General features: G+C 44.1%; 1 protein-coding gene across 1 annotated transcript in view; it reads left to right on the top strand.

The window, feature by feature from the left end:
- The window catches only part of Start1 (Steroidogenic acute regulatory protein-like), a 33,574-nt gene extending 14,952 nt beyond the window's left edge, over positions 1 to 18,622 (top strand). The window contains exons 7-12 of the mRNA XM_084606580.1: positions 5,268 to 5,417; positions 7,994 to 8,089; positions 13,529 to 13,605; positions 13,771 to 13,875; positions 16,052 to 16,145; positions 18,413 to 18,622. Of these exons, the coding sequence (XP_084462706.1) occupies positions 5,268 to 5,417; positions 7,994 to 8,089; positions 13,529 to 13,605; positions 13,771 to 13,875; positions 16,052 to 16,145; positions 18,413 to 18,526 (636 nt within the window). The 3' untranslated portion in view covers positions 18,527 to 18,622. The remainder of the gene's footprint in view (positions 1 to 5,267; positions 5,418 to 7,993; positions 8,090 to 13,528; positions 13,606 to 13,770; positions 13,876 to 16,051; positions 16,146 to 18,412) is intronic.
- The last annotated feature ends 2,035 nt before the right edge of the window (positions 18,623 to 20,657 follow it).

The raw sequence follows: 20,657 nt of genomic DNA, 5'->3' as shown, positions 1-20,657 counted from the left end.
GTGTTGATTGTTTGAAGCAGGAAGGCCTGCCATCTTGTTTCGTGAGAGCTTTGGCAAGAAGTACATGCCTTCCATGGTATACTTACTACATTATGATACTGTGCGCACAGGTTAGATGCCTCAGAGCAACAGTAATGATAGCACTGACATTATCGTGAGTCCATGTGCTGGAGACTTAACAGAGATCTAGGATGGTAAAACTGTACGCCTTCCAAATTCACATACTCTACCCCTGCTAATTTTTATGGGGAGTGGCGAAGTGAACTGATGAAAATTGCCATCTACTGGAAAACAGCTGTGGTTTCGGATTCTGCCGTTACAAATGAAAGGCACAGTGTGCAGGTTCCAGATAGAATCAAACCTAGGAATCTTAATTCAGGTGCGCTAGTCCTTGGCCATGCAGGCACATTCGTATGGTTCAGTTAAAGCGAAGCGTTATATCAATGTCAGATAGTCTCACATAATATGTTTGTGTTAGCTTACGGCTTTTGACTCTCAAAAAAGCCCTTGTGAACGGTGGAGCCTTGGAGCAGTAGGCATGGTGGACTTGGTGAAGAGGGTGTGGACAGTGGCCTTGCGCCAACTGCAGCCAATGGAAGCGAGGAGCGTCGTGCCAACTGCAGCCATTGGGCATAGGTCTGTCGTGGGAACTGCAGCTGGTATATAGTATCTCGTCACGCTTTGGCTGGCTCGAACAAAGATGAAAAGGCAAAACAAATGCACAGATTTTTTGGGCTTTTTTTGAACCTGCAATTAGTATGCAAGCTGATACCTGTGCTGAGATTATGGCTTATAGCCTTCAAGCATCCTTTCTATAATTTCCAAATTTGTCGTAGGTGTGGTTGTTGTAGACTCTTTCAGTTCTTTCTTTTCCTTTCTCTTTTTTTTTTTTTTCTTTTCACTGATTTTATGTGCTGCTTGCTCAGTGATGTGTTGTAAGCAAAGCTGTGAGCCTGACCAAGCCATTTGAGGCTCCTTTGTCTCTGCTATCTCTACCCGTGTTGCGAAAATTATGGGAATTTAATTCTTAATAACTAAGGTAAAAATAGCACAGTGTGATTGAATTTGATGTACTGTGTTGCACTTTTGCATGCTTTCTGCCAGGTGTGCCTATCCTCTGACAGTCATGTGCTTCCCCAATCAATAAGGAAATTTTGATCACACTGGCCGAACGGAACCAATAATACATCTTTTTCACGATCACACTGAGGACGTGCGCCTTTTCTCCTCACCACCAGCTTTCAGTGCACATATAAAGCTAGTTATAGTGACATACACAAGTGACAGGTGACAGATGATGTCAACCGCTCGCTTGTCACTTCACAGGCACAGCTGGTGCCTCATGGCTGTGTCTGCTTCGCGCATTTGTTTTCAATCAGTAGCATTCCTTAGAGGGTGGCACATATTGTAATGAAGGTGAATTCTTTTCTGCTGTGACTGCTACCAGCCCTCATATATAAATGTGCGGAATAGAGGAATGGGCAGGCCAGCTCTACGCTTCTGAAATTTTTTCAGCCTTGAAAAATCAAGCAACAAAAAAGCACCTTAACCTGAACAAGTAAAGCCTATAGTGATCACCTTCTTATTGATTTGTGATATGCAGCTATGAGAAAAATTTTGTAGGGGTGTACGAATATCTGAAATTTCAAATATAAATCTGATATTTCTATGTGTTCGAAAAACTGATATTCGAAATCTGCCTTTTTCACATAATATGCCGCCCTCTGGAAGTGGTTGAAAATTTCTCTGCTGCTGGTTGAAAACGTCCTTGGGAGAAGCAGCCGCCAGCAAAATGGCGATGTGTGTTCTTGACAGCTACCGCCATCTGTCGCATACCCCTCTCACGAATATTAACTGCACATGGCCTCCGAGATTAGCTCCTGCTCCGCCGATCGCAGAAGCCAAGAACTGCACATATGCAGCTGGGTTTGGTGGTTTGTTTTCAACCAGGGGAAAGGCACGCATGCGCAGAGCGGCCTTGTGAAAAACACTGATTTCTGAATATGCAAAGGTTACCGAATACACTGAAAATTTTCAAATTCACCGTAGTCAAACCCGCTTATAAAAATATTGAAGTGCCATGGAAGTATTATGTGATGATAAGCAAGAAGACGGCACAACATGGCGACAGGATGAACAGTGTTATAATGGCTGGCCTAGCACGAGGACTCCTCTCGTGCCACTGCCGATTTTCTTCTTTGCAACACTTCCTGGGGCCATCGAGCGATCATCCTGATCATGCGGTTGAAGGCGGTGGTGACGTGACAGTGAGGATGTTCAAGAAAAGATAGAAGAGAATGATGCGCTTTCCACCACGATGACGATGACCACGATGATGCTTGGATGATCGCCTCCCCTGGAGCTTTTCAGCCATCTGCCACCAAGCATTCGTGGGACCGATGGCTCGAGGTCGCGTCGGACGGATGGGCAGGGCGGAGGTTGCGTGTTCATGTCTTTTGGTTCTTCGGGTTCATCGGGCCTTTACTCTGATCTGGTCTCTGGTAAATTCGTGTGTGCGCCTTGTCTTCAGATCTGAGCTGGGGCCTGGGTGGCGGTAGTTGTGGCTGGTCGGGTCTGGGCAAGAAGGACTGGGGCAAAGCTGCGCGTCTATATCCCAGGGCTCTCGGTCGATGGTCCTGGCATACGGATGGTGTCGGTGCTCCAAGGCGAGGATTGGGATGATGTACGCCGCACCTCCAACCAAAATGTTACGTGGTGACAAGCAAGAAGGCACAGCGTGGAGACAGGATGATCAATAATTTAATGGCAGGCCTAGCGCGAGGACTCCTTTCGCACCACTGCCGATCTTCTTCGCAACAATATTGTTATAACCGATAATTGTTATAACCGAATTAAACTGAAACAAAGATGCTATAAAGTACAGATTTAATGAGGACGAGGGAGCTTACACTTAATATTTCGTAGCAGGAAGAAACCCGTAATCCGTAAGCATTGTCTGTCTCTCTGCAATCTGGCCGACATCTTTCTGCATGGCATCCAGCTGCTGAACATAGTGCAGTGGAAGGTTCTTAGCAAAAACAAAGTCCTGCAGGGAGTCTATCATTCTCAAAGCCTCATGGTGAGAAGCAACCTGCACAGGTTTCGGTTTGTCGTCGTCGCTACTGTCACCGTCCTTCACGCCAGTGACTGCTGCGACGATATAGCCCCGGCTGCCAGCTCTTCATCTGTCGCGACTGTGTCGTTGGCATGTCAAAATTCCTCAAGTCCCGACGCGTCGCCGTCACTACTGTTTACTGCGGACCAAAGTTCGGTCATCGCTGTGGAGGCGGGAGCTTCGCGCCCTTCCGCGTTGCTGGCATCCTCAGCGAAGCCCGCCTTCCTGAAGCAGTTCATGATGGTGGAGGAGCTTACTTCTTCTCATGCTCCAAAAATGAACTGCACTGCCATCAGTAGCGAGATCTTCAAGTCTGGTGCCGGTCGGCATTCTTGGACAATCCTCCATTGCTGTTCACAGAAAATCCAGGGCCTGCAAGGTCGTGGCAACGATGTTGGCACATTAGGAGAACCATGCTAGAAAGACTCATGTAGAACGCTGCTGCGTGCCTGCCACAAAACATGTGACCCGTGAAGTGGGGGCCTGGACAAAGCAAATAGGGAAGGATAGTGCAGCTCACCACAATCAGTGCACCCTCAGATAGAACTGCTCCACTGTGCGGAGGCAGAGAGCACGGAGTTTCCTATGTAATGGGCGGTCTCAAGGAGGGGCACTCAAAGCACTCAAGGAGCACTCGAGGAGGAGCACACTCAAATGGCTGTGCCTAGCAGCACCTTACCCCTTCCCTCCTCCTTCGCGTGAGGGTGCTCCGTCCTCTGTCCTCTCCCGTGTCTCCACGGCATGTAAGCTTCCCCAGCGCACCTGACCAACGCATTGGCTCTTCGCACTCTGTTCCGATTTTTTTTTTTTATTGCCGCTGCATAGGCGTCGTTCTGTACGCACATGCTTTTGTAGTCGTGGCGTTTCCGTGTTTTTGTTGACTCCATGACCCTATTTGATTGTTATAACCGATAATGTAATATGACAACATTATAAGAAATGGTTTATTTTACCATAAAACACATGGCAAACCTGACGGTACAGTGACTGCCCATTATTATATACGATATATTGTTAATACCGGTATTGTTATATGTGATTTTGACTGTAGATCCCCTGCACTGCACACTACACCGCGATTCTTTACTGCGTGGGCTGCGCAGCGAAGCATGTTCGAAACGCAATGGGGCCGTTTTGTGAAGAGGGACCTTCCCTTTTCTGAAAAGGGCTTTCCTGAAACTGCTTGACGCAAGCACTTGATAAAACCAGGGGAAAAAAAGTGTTGCTCTTACTTCGGTTTCATCTCATATGCAGACATCCATTATAGAGGTGTTCATCAGGGAAAATTACTGTGGTGCAAACGGTTTTTGGCAGTTCTTTCAGGCCTATTCAAAAACCGAATTTTCAATCAGTTCACTTTTTCTGGTTCCTCAAAGGCCAAATCAACGAGGGTTTACCGTATTCAGCAGTGATATGACAGCTCCAGTCATTTTCATGTAGGCCCTTCCTGTACAAAAAACTACTATAAGGAATCCTGTATAACTTAAATTGGATTTTTCAGCAGGGCTTACACTTCTCTGCAGTTGCAGTTTAATTCTATTCGCAAATGCCATGTTAATATTGAAGGAGGCAAAACAGTGTTTGCTATTTTTAAATTTTGCATTTTTTTCACTGATCAGACATTGAACATTTGAAGGCATTTTTTTTTCCCATATTCCTGTTCAATTCATATTCGATAATTTCAGTATTTGCGCACCCCAAAAAATCTGTGAAGTGATCATACTTGGGAACAGAGTTGCTATAGCCCTGCCTTGTGACCTAGTCTCCTAGTACCGATAACTTAATTGCTCTCTTCGGTCCTCCTCCAATGCCATCCCTGTGCGGCGGCAGTCAGAGTGCCGGATTGGTGGTGGCGGATCTCTATGTGTGCACCGCCCGAGCCGAAACACATACTTCAATGTATCGAAAAGTTGAAACAGGTGATGAGGCATTAGAAAGTAACATAATCATCGGCAAATTTTTTTGCCCATACCCACCTGCCGTAGACTTTCGCTTCTAGCTGTACATAAGACAAAAGGGAGAGAGACCTTAGAGTGAGGAAAAAGAAAAACTGCTGTTTCTGTCAGAAGTGTTTCAAGGTTCCCTTGAGTATGGGCAGTCATATTTTTGGCCAATGCCTGGGCCTCTCATTAAAGCCTGCATTTCTTTCCAGGAGCGCTCATACAAGCGCAAGGCCGAGGAGGCTCTGGACACTGCTCTGAAGATCTTCCATGAGAGCAACTGGAAGACTGAGAAGATGGACCATGATGGGGCCATTCAGACCTGCCGCCATTCCAAGTTTGGAAAGATCTACAAGTATGCGGTGCGTCTCCCGTTCAGCGTGCATTTTACTTTTTTTCCCTTTTATCAAGGACTTACAGAGAGCTGTGTTGGCTTTCTAAAGACTGTCAGTAAGCTGCAGCCCGTTATACTAAGTGGCACGGGCCGAGGCTCTTTATTTTCCTTTCCTTTTCTGCCTCAACGTAACATATGTCAGTAAGCTGCATTGAAAGCGTACAAACTAACATATATTTGCATCAGTGTTTTTATTTTTTGAGCTCGCTTGCTGGCACTTACGTTTGGGCTGTTTTTTGCAAAGGCCTTGAGGCTTTGCCGTCTAGCTGCGCGTCAACCGCCTTTGAGGCAAAGAACCTCAGTCCTCAAGGCCTTACAAATGCCTGTGTGACAGGAGTATAGCTAGTGTTGTGCAATCTTACATGTAAAGGAAAGCAGTGTGGCATCCATGATTAAAGAGATGAAGCAGTCACCAAAAGTAAAGTGGCGATAATGAGTCATTTTCCTTTTTCCTTTTCTTTAGAAGTGCACAGACAGATGTTACTTTGAGAGTTGTGCAAGGTATCAAACAATCCGGTTTATTTAGTAACAACACTGCAACCTTTAGTCACTGTGGTGACTTCCCTGCATTTCATTGGCAAGGGGGCAAAGTATTTGAAAACGCTGAGGAAGAGAGGCTATATACTTGTACGATTGATGTCAATAGACTGGATTTGTCTCCAAGTTTCGTTGCACTTAGGACTACATAACTTTTCTCTGAATTATGCTAACACTAGAAAAGGAGCCAGTTAGACTGCATAGCATGAAATGGTAATCTGCATGTTTATGAGATGAAATTGTCAGTAAACACTCATGGATTGATTGATTGTTTGGTTGATTGATTGATTGAAAGTCCTTTATTTTGATGGGAAGGCACAAGGCCACTGAGGAGGGAAATGGGAAAAAATGTCAATATCTCGAGGTATAAGTCACTGTACTGTCTATTTTGTTCTGACTGAACCCGATCAGGCCATTTTGACACCCATATGTAATGAATAGCAGCTATATGTATTTGCAAGAAGCCAGGTATGGTAATATATACATGTGGCCATTCTTCCTTTACCAAATGCAGGGCATTTGATAACTGAATCACATGATTCCATGCCATTTTTTTTTTCGTCAGTTAATGATTTATTGCCTATGCTTTGTATAGAAAAAAATCTTCCGGTCGGTCTACATGCTGCCCTCATTCATTCATTCAACAGTTATCGTAAAAACCCGCTTACAATAAGTTGTTTTTTTTCCCTGATTTTATCGTATCAGTTTTCCACCTCATATTATATGCGGATATGAACAAATTTCAGCTTAAGTTCGCAGTTCCCGCCTCATTATTAATCAGCACTATCAGCACCAGGCTTCCAGTGAGACAAGGTGCTTTTTTAGCAGTGGCAATGGCTGACTGTTTCGATGGTTTTGATTCCACCACGCTGGCCCCATGATCCTCGAGACCACGGTGTTCACGATGCATACACGACCGGAAGCATGCAAAGCACACCTTGTATGATTAGGGATGAGGAAAGGATCAATCGGCATGTTGCACGGATCTCTCACGGGCTACTGCAGCCATGCTGGCCATGCCCTACAGCCGAATCGTGGATGCTTGACCAGTATTCCCAAGGAGCGCATTGGTCGTGCTTTCGAAAAATGCAGGATACCGAATGCATTTAGAGGTACTGAAAAATGTTTTACACAGAAAGGTGACTCTCAGCAGACAATAACACATACCGGACGACAGTGATCGCAAAAACTCCGAATCTAAGGACACATCCAGGGAACACACGCCGCTGGCCTGCACGCGGTGCTAGATGCGAACAGGCGCGAGTGCGGTGCATGATGTCTGGCTGCTCGTGTGCTGCCGTCCTGCGCCCAAATTCGAAGTGGCTTACTAGTTTTAGAAGAGCTGGAGGACTGTGTGGCTTCCGCGATTGTCAGGGCGAATGTGCGCTGCTCTTCTCATGTTGTGTGAAATTCTTTGATCGAGCATGTCGGCAACTGCAAAATGTAGTGTAAATGAATCTCATTGCCGATCTTTCCTCGCTCGCGGATGAAAGGCTTTTTTTTTTTTCGTTGTTTTTGCTATCTCGAAATTACGCCTTATATTATATGCAGGTTCATATTATAGTATTTAGTTTTTTATGGTACGTTGACATTTTTCGAAAGTTGGGAATGTTTGTATAACACATTTTCCTGGATAATGTTTTTCTCTTACACATTCTTTCATAAATGCATCAGTGAGGTTGTACTGCTTGAAAACATGCGAAGCGAAAGTTGCACATTTTGGTGTCATATAGCGGCTCATGTTTTGGTGTTTTAATTGGAAAAGGCAATGTTTGACATGGTCATGTTTCGTAGTTCACAAGCCCACTTACATGGAAAGTTAGAACAAGCTAGTTTGTGTTGAAGGGTAAGTTTCTAGGCAATGTCAGCAATTTGAAAGACTGAAAATGAAAAGCTTTAGAGAAATTCAAATTGCACTGTCACTTTTTTTCTCGCGTATTTGTAACTCATGACTTCAAATTCTCGCATGTGTTCAAAAGAACCTGCTATTTTTCTTTTATATTGCAGGGGACACTGCCAGCAACTCCAGAAACTATTTTGGACATCCTGTTCAACAGATTGGAGGAACAGGTTCTGTGGAATCCATCGGTGAAAGAGGCCAGGGTATGCTGCTGTTGACTCTGTACTGTTAGGCATGGCACCGTTTCTACAATGTTATTTAGCCTTTGCATTGGTACAGTAGTAAGTTTTTGCTGTAATGTAGGATCAGAAGTGGGACTGAAAGAAAATATTAAACAGGAGCGAGAAGGTGTACTGAGCTGATTGTATTTGACTACCATGTGTTTTTGTCTGCTAGTGAATGGGTTGCTGAGAGAATCACAAACGGAGTATCCAGAATCCCTCGCCGTTTTCGTCCCTACAAAATTCCAGTGACATTTGTTTCATTGCTGATGTCCTGACTATGGTGGCTAAAGGGGGGGAGGTGTGCAGATTGAGTGGGTCATGCCGTGCGCATTGGCGTACCACCTTTTCATGACACCGATAGGTGGAGCACTTGTCCGCAGTTAGATGCCTTGGGCGGGCCGCTCACCACACGTGTGCACATGTTGTTTCATTCGAGCTTGTTGTTTCTTTGCATTGCGCTTTAATTACCTGGCAGCGTTATGAGTTTTTACGGCCCATATTGTCACATATCCTCGTAGCTGGAGCAGAAGGCTACGAAGATGAAGATATAAGGCATGAGAACGCAGCTTAGTAAGAAATGCAGAAAACATTGGTAGAGGCACATAGTAACAAAATTAATAAACAACCATCCATGCACAATATACATGAATTTGACGTTACTTATCTCAGCAGATCCAATGGAATCCCTTGCTTTGACGGAAGCATTGGGATGACGTAGAATTTCTACCTTTGTGGAAACCAGGCTCTTGCTTGCTAGGTTGTAGTCGCTGTCTGTGTTTTAAAACCGCGTGCATGCAAGAGTCGGCTTATGCAGTTTCCTTTAGTACCCACTCAGAGCTGTTCTTTTCCTTTTTTTGTGTCGTCTGGACCACAGCCAGACTGTCTGCCCAATTTATTTTGTGTTGTCACTTCTTTGAAATGTTAGCACGTCCAGTTGTTGTGGTCGCATATTCAGATGTCGCGAGATCCTTTTCATGAATATTGTGACAATATTATTCCGATTGTAGTTTTACACAGTATTTTCAAAAAGAGTGCTCTTCATGGAAGAAAAACAAAATACCTTTTCGTACATTCATCGGAAAAATTGACAAACTGCGCTTGCAATTGGCAGTGACTGCAGTAAACAACTGTGTCATCAGATCCTGTTCCCATCGTGTACATGTCGACTAACTAGAGGAGTTAAGGTTGTCTATTTTTCCTCGTTTATAGTGCTTCAGAGGCCATTCTTAAAGATCTTGAAGTGAGGCGGAGGCCAAAGAAGTCTTCAAACAATTAACTACAGCCATCCAGTATGTTGCATATATTGCAGGAACTGTAGAAAACTGTGGAAAACTGCAGGAAGCTCAGGTGTCAATGCAATCTTCCTTGTCAAACCATCTCTGTGGCCTGTGCAGAAAGGCTGATTCCGATGAACCACTCCTATAATGCACAGCTGAATAAATTTGCACAGTGCCACTTCAGTGTCTTTGGTACGAATAATTAAAGCCGCACTAAATTGCGCGCTAAATTGCACTAATTAAAGCCGCTCTAAATTGAAGGGCTAGGTGGAACATAAATGTGTTTGAAGGGCTGTGATGAAGGGGACGTGCATCGCATTTTGACACGTGCAAATGTGGTAAAGGGATACCCAAGAGGGGCCCAAATCTTTCACAGTAAAGTACAAGAGGGTGCTATAGTGCTCCGTTTTTGTAACCTTATTTAATATGAGATCCAGTTATTCATGTACCTTTCCTTATTATTGCTGGTTGCAGCTACTCGCTTTCTCCAAACTTTCACAAATATGGTTCATCTGTTCTTGCTTCTCTCTCATTTGTAGTTGTTGGCCTTACAAAGGATCACACATACACATGCTCCCACACCGGGGGATCTGCCAACAATCCTCCGCCGTCTCGGGCCCGTACTTACTTTCCTATTCACCCCATCATCATTGTACATTCCTTAATTCAAGAATCTTTTGTTAACCTCCTCATGGCAACTGTAGAACCAGCTTGGTCAGATTAATAGTATTGTCCAAATATTGAATTGCTTGTTTCCTGTAATGTCTAGGCAAGATCGTCAATCGGAGGAAAATGCGGACAAAGCCAGAAGCGTGTTTGTGAACAGCATGACCGACCATAGTCAGCAGCCACACTAGGGGCTTACTCTGTAACCGTCGTCTGTTATATGACTATGCAGACACAACAATCTACTCGGTGAGTTCAGTGCCAGGATTGGTCATCTGCCATGTCCTAGGTTGATTGAGGCTTGATTATCGTTTTAGCGTACGCATATATCATATGTCACAAAATGCCACAAGGCCAGAGAGCACCGCACAGCTATAGCACATCAGAAGGAAATCCCTGTGGTGAAGTCTGGATGGTGTGTGGAAGGCAGCTCACTGCCGACAGCAGCGTCACTGCTTCGCCATGTGTTCGTGTGACTCTCTCCGGCACTCCGATGCGCACACCTCCCACTTCTAGCCACTAGTGTATCTCAACTCTTCAAACCAGCGACATGATTGCGGCAGGCTGTGTGGCATTATTGATAATGGATGGCTGAACAGATGTGCAGTTTAAAAATGTGACTCCTGAAAAAAAAAAAAAAGGTTTTTTGAATTCAATTTTATTTTCCCCCGCATAGTGAACGCTCCCCAAAAACTGATGTCAGCATTAGCCTTCTTACGTGGCCTTGTCATGTGCTCTTGACGAACAGTCAGTTCACTGGCGTGTCACCTGCCAATTACCGCTTGCCACAGCCATGCCCATGATTTTTCGCTGACAGCTCCGGCACCAGGTTTTGTGGTGAGCAAGGCCTTTAATACTATCAGATTGAGAGATTATAATAGGGGAGGCTGCTTTAATTGATGAGGGAACGCTCCAGCAGTGGATGGCCAAGCACCACGATTGGATCCTTGTATATTTCGGCAAGGACATCTACAACTCAGATGAAGCAGGATGATTCTTCCATTTGTTGGCATTGAAAACTCTTGTCAAGACTAAAGAAAAGCCAGCGACAACTTAATTACACTCCGGATCTGCACAAACATGTTTGGTTCGGACAAGAGACTCGCTCACTGGCTAAAGCTAAGAAACTGCACTGGTTCTCCACGGTGCTCTTCTATACCAGTGATGTACGTGAGCAACAAGAAGGCCTGGATGGTGCGAGACGTTTTTGGCAAGTGGTTCGCTGACTTCAACGGAGGAATGGTCTGAAGGAAGCGTGAGGCACTGATGTTGCTTGACAGCTGCAGTGCACATCACGTCAGCACAAACTTGAATGCTGTTGTGCTTTAGGTTCTTGCCTTCCAAAAACTACAGCCTAGCTGCAGCCCATGAACCAGGGGGTTATTGGCAACTTTAAGGTCCACTACTGGTGCCGAGTGATCAAACACCTACCGACAGATACACGAAAGATATTCATGAAATGGGGGACTGCTCCTTCCAGGAGCAAGAAATTTGCCCGTATCTTTTCTTTTTCTTCATAGCCCAAGTATAACAGAGTAGCTGATGTAATGAATTTATTTTTGATTCCCGCCGACTTCGTTATAACTGGGCTAGACTGCATAATCCTATGCAGTTTGATGGCCTTCATACTTAGTCATGAATACAGAGGAAAACGAAATAGCTGCAGCCAAAATTCAATGCCGGCAGTGCACTCATAGGCCAACAGCCCGTAATAGCTTGCCGATTACAATGCAGTCGCAGTGACAGCATTGCACTTAAAACAGACTGCAAACACACAATCATTGCTGCTATGAGGAAAACGAAAAGCCAAATAAGTGTTTTCTTTTTCCATAGAATGGCCAGCTTGCTGCCGCGAGGCAAAAGCGGGTGTGTGGGGTGGTAGAAAGGGTGGAGAAGAGAACCCACGCTGAAAGGGGAGGCTCATATGGACGCCATTCTCTTGACGCATTATACCTCGAATGTTTAAAGCAATAAATAAATCTGAGAGCTTGTGCCTGACTCAGTATGGCTGGAGTTTATCTTCTTTAGTGTCCCTTTAATTCTTTTACCATGCCCATTCAAACCGATCACCGGTGATCGATGCTTTAAAATCTCCAATTTCAACATGTTGGAATTGTTTCTCGTGAACCTAGCGCCACCGAGTGGCTAATCCAGGTTCTGCACTTGTAGAGCTCGTTTAAATTTTCTCGCTCTAGCGACCTTTTGATTTTTGATAGACCTTTTTGAGAACTAATATGCATGTGTTATTTCGAAAGAGGGCGTAGCGGCTGCGCTTGAAAAAACATAAATGTCGCACTCTTGGTAGTTCAGCATTAACATCAAATTTTTCTAATCAAAAGACTTCAGCAAGTCAAATATCGAATCATATTGTCGGCTTTGTTATTTGACGGCGTTGAGTGGTGATAATTACCCGAAGATGGCACCAGCTATTCGCTAGTGAGCTTTCACTCTTAGCCCGGGTGGTTTTATTCCACAAAAATGCTTTCCTGAAGGTCTGCCGCATGTCCAACATGTATATCGGGCCTCTACAGCTAGGGTGGAAGAACGGACTAGTTGGTTGTTCATCTTGGGGAAAAAAAACAGCGCACTCTTGAGACGTAAACATGAACAGAAAGAAACAACACAAATGACCGAAAAAAAAAAAAAATCGGCACTGTGTTGTCGTTTCTTTGTCCATGTTTTAAGAGTGCGCTGTTTTTTTTCCCCAGGACTTTACAGCCAGTTTGCAGTGGTTTTGGTTTGTTCCTCCATAAAAACCAGGAGCTGCGCATGGCATGAGAAATTAGGCTGTTTCCACCTGTAGTTTTTTATATAGGTGAAGAATGGCGCTGTACAGGTACCTTATTTTTTTTACACTGTGTTCCTGGGTCATTTATCATCAAAATGTACATTCTAAGTATTCTTTGTTAATAATGCACCTGTAGATATAGAGCCTCTTCTATCCTGTTTTTATCAAATCGCGAGTCCCCTAATAAAATAAAGTTTCTGCTTTGTAACTTATGTTTTTGGAAAGAGCATTCCATTATGTGCAATAATGGCTGCGTTTGGGCTAGTTGGTTAGACATGTTGATCCTGAAAAGTGCATAAAAACCCATGGATAGCAGGAAAAGACGGACACACACGTCAGTCTTTTCCTGTTTTCCCGTATGTTTTTATGCACTTTTCAGGATCAACCATTGCTGCAATGTGCGCTGTAGTATTATTTGTACTGGCAAAAAAATATCTTCAGGGACGTATAAAAACGGCCATTTTTCAGGAGTTCAGGAGCAGGATGCCTGTGCCAAGAATTCATGATCAGTGATAAAAACAAGGTTATGTAAATTATTGTTGCTGCACATCTTGGCTGACTGGTCGTTTAGTGAGCTGTCATTACAGATGCAATGATCTGCATAGCCAGTTTCAAGTTACACTTCAGAAAAGTTTTGTTGTCACTATGTTACAGCATGCTTCCCTTTTTTTTTTTTTTTCATTGCAGGTTATAGAAAGCATAGACAGCCAGACAGACATAGTGTACATACTTTCAGATGGTGCGAAAGGAGTCATTTCGTCCAGGTATGTTTCTCCTGTGCCGCCTGTCTGGAAGGTATTGACCATTGAGTGAAAAAACTGTCACCCCTTTTCACTAATCTGCTGACAAGCGTTGCCATTATTTGAAACTTCAGCGTTCTGTGGGCTTTTTAACTATTTTTCGCCATTGTCTGCAACGTCTATTTTCAGGGATTTCGTAAACCTACGGATGTGGCAGAAACGTGGAGAGTCCTACTTACTGTGTGCCATTAGCGCCGAGCACGCCAAACAGCCACCCAAGGACACAGTTGTGAGGTCAGTGCCCCTTCAGAAACCCTAGATGGTCAGAATTAATCTTGGGCTGTCCATTATGGTGGTTCTCGTAGGTCATATCGCTTTGGGATGTTAAACACCCTGTATAGAGTAGAACCTCATTGATGCGTTCCTGGTTCTTATTTTCCATTTCATGCACTCAAAATCACGGGCAGTAAAAAAATCTCTACGAGCTGCACTATTTTTCTCTTGGATAACATGATTTTTCAGTTACCTAACTAGGTTCGAAATTTTTACGAATTGTGGTCATGTAATACGTTTTGTGATCAACGGAAAACTGAACAGGGACACTCCTCGCCACGGTTGCTTTCCTGCAATGCCCAGGTGCAAAGGGGCGAAGCATCATAAAAAAGCCAACGAGCCAACATGTGAGGCACCCGTTGCCGCGGAAACTTCACTTCATGGGGAGAAATGCGGTGGCTTCTTTGCAGTGCCTTAGGGACATAGGGGTATTTGAGAACTACAACTATTCTCTTGCATGCGAGCGGGCCAGGGCTGGGAAACGCAGCATGAGCAAAGAACACGGCGAATGTAAGCCATCGCGATGGCTTTTCCACATGTCACTGTTGTAAGGGGGAGAAGCAGCCAGAAGCAACCAAGGAAGCGATCCCGGCTCATGATTGCCTTCTACGAACCGGATTTTTTATTATATCTCTTCCGCGCTTAAGACAATGCAAATGTGGACTGAATTCTCCGAGAGCTAGCAAAGAAGCTGTTCGTGCTTGACGTCTATAAATTCTAATTTACACCTTCATGCTGTGAAAGTCTCATTTCTAATGCCTTTGTACCTGATTCAACAGGTAACTTTTGCGAAATCGGGCAGTTTGATCATGTGTTTTCCTGAATAAGGCGTTTTCCCCCGCATTTTTTAAGAAACATACCAACGAGGTTTTACTAATTACTGTACTATTCCATACTATACTGTACAGTAGTGTACTATGCTATACTGTACTCTTGTATACTATGCTATTGCTATGCTGTGCTATGCTAATTTTCCAAGTATTCTGAAGCTTTAATTATTGAATGTTCCTGAAAAATTGAAAAACTATTTGAATCTCATTTTGTTCAATGAGTGCTTGCCATATGGTTATGTGTACATTTGAAATTAAAACTAAGCGACAGTGACAATACTTGTTTTTCTTTAAGTGCTTTGCTTTGAGCACTCTGTCATCGATTCCGAAGAATTTCTTCAAAATCCTAATTTCCTCTGCTGCTTCTTTCACTGACCCATTACGCTTTGATGATGCTTCGTCACTCAAACTGCAGTGAAGCATCCTCAAAGCTCTATGGATCAGCATACTTGAGCGGAGAAAGCACGTGATTGCTAGAGAAAGAAACGTGCGGAAGCACTAGAGTAGTGTGATGCCATCCCAGCATAAAACTGAAGGACCAGTGTCCAAAATGGCAAAACTGTCCGCTATGTGCACCTGATAACAATGGCAGGATAGCATACATGGATTTAAGACTCGAAACTGAAACTGGGTTGTGTTTTGGCTGTGGGGGACTTCCATTCGTCGTCATGCCTGTCATAGTGCGCACGCCTGTCATAGTGCGCACGCCTGTGGTGCACGAGTGCCGTTGTTTCATGGATTGTGGTTCAGGAAAGCCTTTCGGACTAATGCAGGCTTTGTGGGTTGTACCTCGATATGACCCGCCCCCATTTGAGTTAATGGACTCGATCCTGCCTATATCCAAATTAACAAGTCTGACGCCGTAGACTTATTGGGTGTTAGTCGGGACCACGTTCCATTCTCAAATTACCAAATTTTCTAATTACCAGGGATCAAAATTTTACTCTTATCATTTACTCGTTTTAGACAGTCGAAAACATTTCAGGGTATAAGCAGGGCATTTGTTATTTAACACTAGCATAGAGCTGATTACTGCGTGAGCTTTCACAGCGACTCGTCATGCAATTTCTGGTGGTAGTGTTACTTTCATGTTAATGGTATTGCATTAGTTATCTTTCTTTAGTGAGCAGTTTGATTAGCAAAATGAAATAGTAGTATTACTATTCTTACATGTGTGGCTCTCAATAATCGATGTATTGGAAAGTGGGTGCCCTTTGAAGTTTTAAAGCTTACTGGTTGTCTCTTGCTGTTCCGCTTGTTTTTGCGGCATAGTAGTGATTGTATTGGTGCCAACTCTCACTTTGCAGGGGTGAACAGGGACCTTTGTTGTACATGCTAGCACCTTCAGATACTGAGATGCATCGCAGCAAGTTCCAGTGGCTACTCAACGTTAACCTTAAGGTAAGAAATATGCTTAAAGTCAACTTTACTCACTTATTTTGTAGCTGTCTTTAATAGTTTGCCGAGACTTGCAGGCACTGTTTTTAGAAGAGCAAGTTATTATGTTTAGCCCTCCTAATCTATGCAAGTCTGCATGATTTAAGACAAAAGGCGTCAGTACTAACAGCAGCTTGCTTGCCCTGCATATAAAATATGTTTATCTGTTAGCCTGTCTGATTATCAAAATCATCACTTGCCTAATTAAGTCTGCTTTCCCTCTCTTAGTGCTCTCGTCATTTTTTCCTCCATACCGATTGCACCTGCCACTTAATATGTGCACATATTGCAACACCACTACTTCATACAACCATCTACTACAGGGGCTCTCAAACTAAATTCCGCGGGTTGCTCTCTTGCGTTCTACGAGCACCCACTGGACTTCACCCCTCCTCCACTGCACCCATGTCCTACTTCTTGCTGCGCTAGCGGGCCAGACCCAGTGCATGGTTCGTTGAAACTCGTTTCAGAGCGTTAGATTTCCTTATCCTAGTTCGTTTCTCAGTTTTGCACCATTAGCATAGGCACCATCCATAGAACAGACTTTGGCATCACGCTAAGGTGCACCGTGCCACCTGCTCATTAGTTGCGATGGGCTCACCCAGTGAACTTGGCAGCGGGCGAAGTTGCTTTGTTGTCATATGTATGTCTAGAGTGCCAGCAGAAAGGTGTTACATGTAAGGGGGCATGGCCCACAAGGAGACACTTGTTGAGGTACGTGCACTCGCAAGTGTAGCGGCTGAAACCGTGGGCTCCACAGAGCTGAGTTAACTGAGCCAAGACAGAAAGGCATGGGCGCCTCATTGGAGTGTGTAGCAAGGATGTTATAAAAAGCTGACTGCCAAACTCAAAAAAGAGAAACAAAAATGCTTACAAAGTAACGAAAAGGGAAAAAATAGCCAGGAGTGGTCCATGCACAACCAACACTGTCCGATTGTGACGATGGATATTGATTGATGGTGGGGTTCTTGAGGCAGAAAAGTTAGCGAACCCCTGACCTCGGTTCGTATTTAGAGTCTGCATCGCTATCAAGTGTCGCTATCTCTCTGACCTCAAGTCACCTGATTGGTGAAAACACCTGAACCAGATGTTGTTACCACTTCCGGTTCGGCGTTTCCATCAATCAGATCACTTGAGGTTGATGATATAGCGACACTTTCGATAACGATGCGTACTCGGAATACGGACCCTACTGCCTCAGCCACATTTTTCTAGCCAGGTACGCACTACATAATGGACTGCTGCTTGTCCGCGGTATATGTTAAATGTCTCGTCCCTTTGCCTTGGCTTCAGCCGCAATTTGATCGAATTACTGTGGTAGCATGTGGCCTGTAAGGCCCGTGCTCTGTTCGGCCTCAGTGGTTGTTGGGTTTTCTGTGTAAGTTTCCATGCCAGACCCTCGTGTATGTGTTGATGTATATCTGTACTTGTGTTTTGGGAGAATTTCTCAGCTGGGTGGCCTAGTGTTGAACTGCGTGTCGCGTTCTAGTTCCTAGAAGGAGAGCATTAGCTCTAAAATGCGAGCGCTTCCTTCGGACCCCCCTCTGAGTTTATTTTCCCTTTGCTATTGGAGATGGGAGAAGCGTCCCTTTTGCCTCTCCTCGGACCTTATTAGCGCGGTCTCCCGCTGTGCCGTCGCACGAGTGGGAGCGACCGGAGGCCATAAAACCCGCGAAGGGGGGTCAGGCTTTTGTCGCGCTGCGCTGCGATGTGTAGCGTGCAGTTGGTGCGCTTTGCGAAGGTTGCCGAGGAGAAAGTTTGCAGGAAATGTGTTTTTATTTTTTTTTTTTTACTTGTGGAAAGGGGGCATGCTCCCGGCTCATCTCAGGAGCGCGGGACTGCGCCCGGGTGTCTTTTTTTTGGCCGGAGCTACTTCCCAGGATAGGACGCTCGCGCTGGCGAGCGCTGGGAGTAGTGGTTGCTTTGGAGCTGGGGCAAGAGGCGCCAGCTCGACTGCGGGGACGCGGAGTCCCTTGTCGCTCTGCTTTAGCGGTCGGCGCGGCCGGCGCGGCCAGTTGCCGTTCGTCTTTGATTGTTGCTCCCTTGGGGAAGCAAATCCGGCTTGACTCTTGTATCATCTCTTGTATATAGTCTGTATAAAGTTCTCCGGTTCATTAAGAAGCTGCTCCACCAAGTGTCATTTATCAGCGGACGGATCCACTGCTGGGAAGCCCGTCGTATCTTTACTTGGCCTTTTGCAACACTCTGTCATGCCTCCTTTTCTCATGCAGGGCTGGCTTCCCCAGTACATAATAGACAAAGCAATGGCAAAGAGCATGCTGGAGTATGCTGATGCACTTAAAGCTCATCTCAGCAGCCTTGCAGAGTCTCAAGACATCATCTGAAGCAGTCATCACATCCACTGAAGAGAGTTTATTTTTTGTTTTTATAATGTCACACATCCCAAAGTGAATAAACTTTTATATTATTTTGATGAAAAATGCTGTAGGTATAGTTGTACATTCCAGTGTTACTACTCAGCTGTGACAGGTGAGACTTGGGGTCTTTCAAAATCAAGTGAAGATTGTGAATAGTGCTGTGATTAAAGCAGAGCTGCCAACATCAGAAAGTTATGAGCTGGCCAAATTTTGTAGTTTCAAAAACTTTATCAATGCGAGTTCCCAGTGCGTGCCTGTACCAAAGACTACTCGCCCACCGAACACATAGTATTTTGCAATTTTTGTCCACTGAGCGAGACCACTGCAGGAATGGACAAACTCTGCAATCTTTTTAATATTAGCAGAAGTCCCCATAATTAACATACACCTGTAAAATGTTCCTAACAAAGCATTGAGCTAGTGGCATATTGTGTGGCCATGCCATGAATACCACTTCTGCATGACGTTTTGACAGTACAGCAGTGTTTCTGGATATATTCCTAACAGTGTCGGGTGACATGGAGCTGCCCACTGCAAAACATCTGTTTGCAAAAAATTGGCAAGACTTAACATTTCAAGTTCCTATGCCAAAAGGCAATTTTTTAGACATTCATCTCTCATTGCTTATGGAGCTAGCAAGGTCTGGTACTATACACAATTTGCACCTAAGGGATGCCATAGTTGCCCCACTACAGGGCTGAGAATCGGACCTTTTAGCTAAGAGATCTTTGATCAGCATAATACTAGCACCTTAACCTGCATTTCTGGTTGAGAAGTAAAAACCGTAATGTAGAACTACTGTGCTGTGTGGTCGTATGCTATCAGAGCCCAGAAAATGCCATCATGATGCTTAATAAAAAATTTGCACATTGTAAGCATTCCAGTGACACTGTGTGTAGACTAGGCACACTGCTGAAAAAATAAAAAAGCTAAAATGTTATGAAAGAATAGGGAAGTTCCTGTGCTTGTTGAATTCGATAAAAACTAAAAAAACATGGGGTTTTCTAGTTAACAAAGGAAAGAGTGACATGGCTGCTGCAACTATATTGCTTCTCCACCTTCCTTGTTCTTCTCCAAAAGAGTGGGGTACCAGAGAATCAGTTTTTAGAGAACAATAATTGCATGGAGTTGTCCCTTTAAAGTATGTGATGACAAAGTGATGGTTCCTATGCGGGTAACAGTTAAATTTCTGTTGTGTGCAATTTCAAATTCTTAATTTTGGATTTTGGCATACCGTATGTTTGGTAGCATGCAACATGAAGTAAAAGCTTTTGCTACAGTGGTGCCTTTTTGGCACTCGTCTACCTGGCGTGCCTGAGTGCACGGACTCTGAAGTCTCGGGTAAACCTGCTTGCAAATAAAATCGCCATAAAGTGTGAAAGAAGCATCTGCCATGGCTCAGTTTGCAAGTGGCATGCAGATGTTACTCGGCAAGTTTTTTTCTTCAAAAGTGACACATTATTGCTAGCACACTAAAAAGTGCCATGACACGGAGAGCTAAATGTTAGTACTTGGAAAAATGCCACTAGTATGAACTAGCAAGGATGGGCAACAAGCTTCATTTGTGCCACATTTCTAAAAGGAATGAACACTTGATATTCAAGTACAATACAAAAAGAAATCTTGACTTGGTGACAGTGATTACACACCTTAAGGAATGTGATCTAAAATAAGTGCTCTGCAGAGGCATTTATTCAATTCATTAAGGTTGCCCCTAAAGGCCCTCCAGAGGAGGGTATTACATGGGGGGTGGCAACAGAATCTTAATAATCGCGATACATTTAAAAAAAACGAGTGAAACAAGAAACAAATTAAATCTTAGCATAACATGAAATGGAGGAAAAAAATGAACATCAAAATATTGTACATATTTTCATCTCGGCAAAGCAGCTGTAGGAATTTTTCAGAGCAAGTTTCTGTAGCGATATTCAATGTCAAGTTATTCCATTCAATGATGGTAAAAAAGTATTAATGAATTGGGGTAAGACAATGAATGACATTTTATGCATTGAACTTTAAAATAATGATCACGTCATGGAAAGATGGCATGAGTTGAATGAAACAAATCACTGTGAAGTAATGGATGGTGAGTGATAAA

Source organism: Amblyomma maculatum, chromosome 6, assembly GCF_055883805.1.
Source record: "Amblyomma maculatum isolate TAMU_Amacu chromosome 6, ASM5588380v1, whole genome shotgun sequence".
Lineage (NCBI taxonomy): Eukaryota > Metazoa > Arthropoda > Arachnida > Ixodida > Ixodidae > Amblyomma > Amblyomma maculatum.
This window is presented reverse-complemented; position numbering and strand designations above follow the sequence as displayed.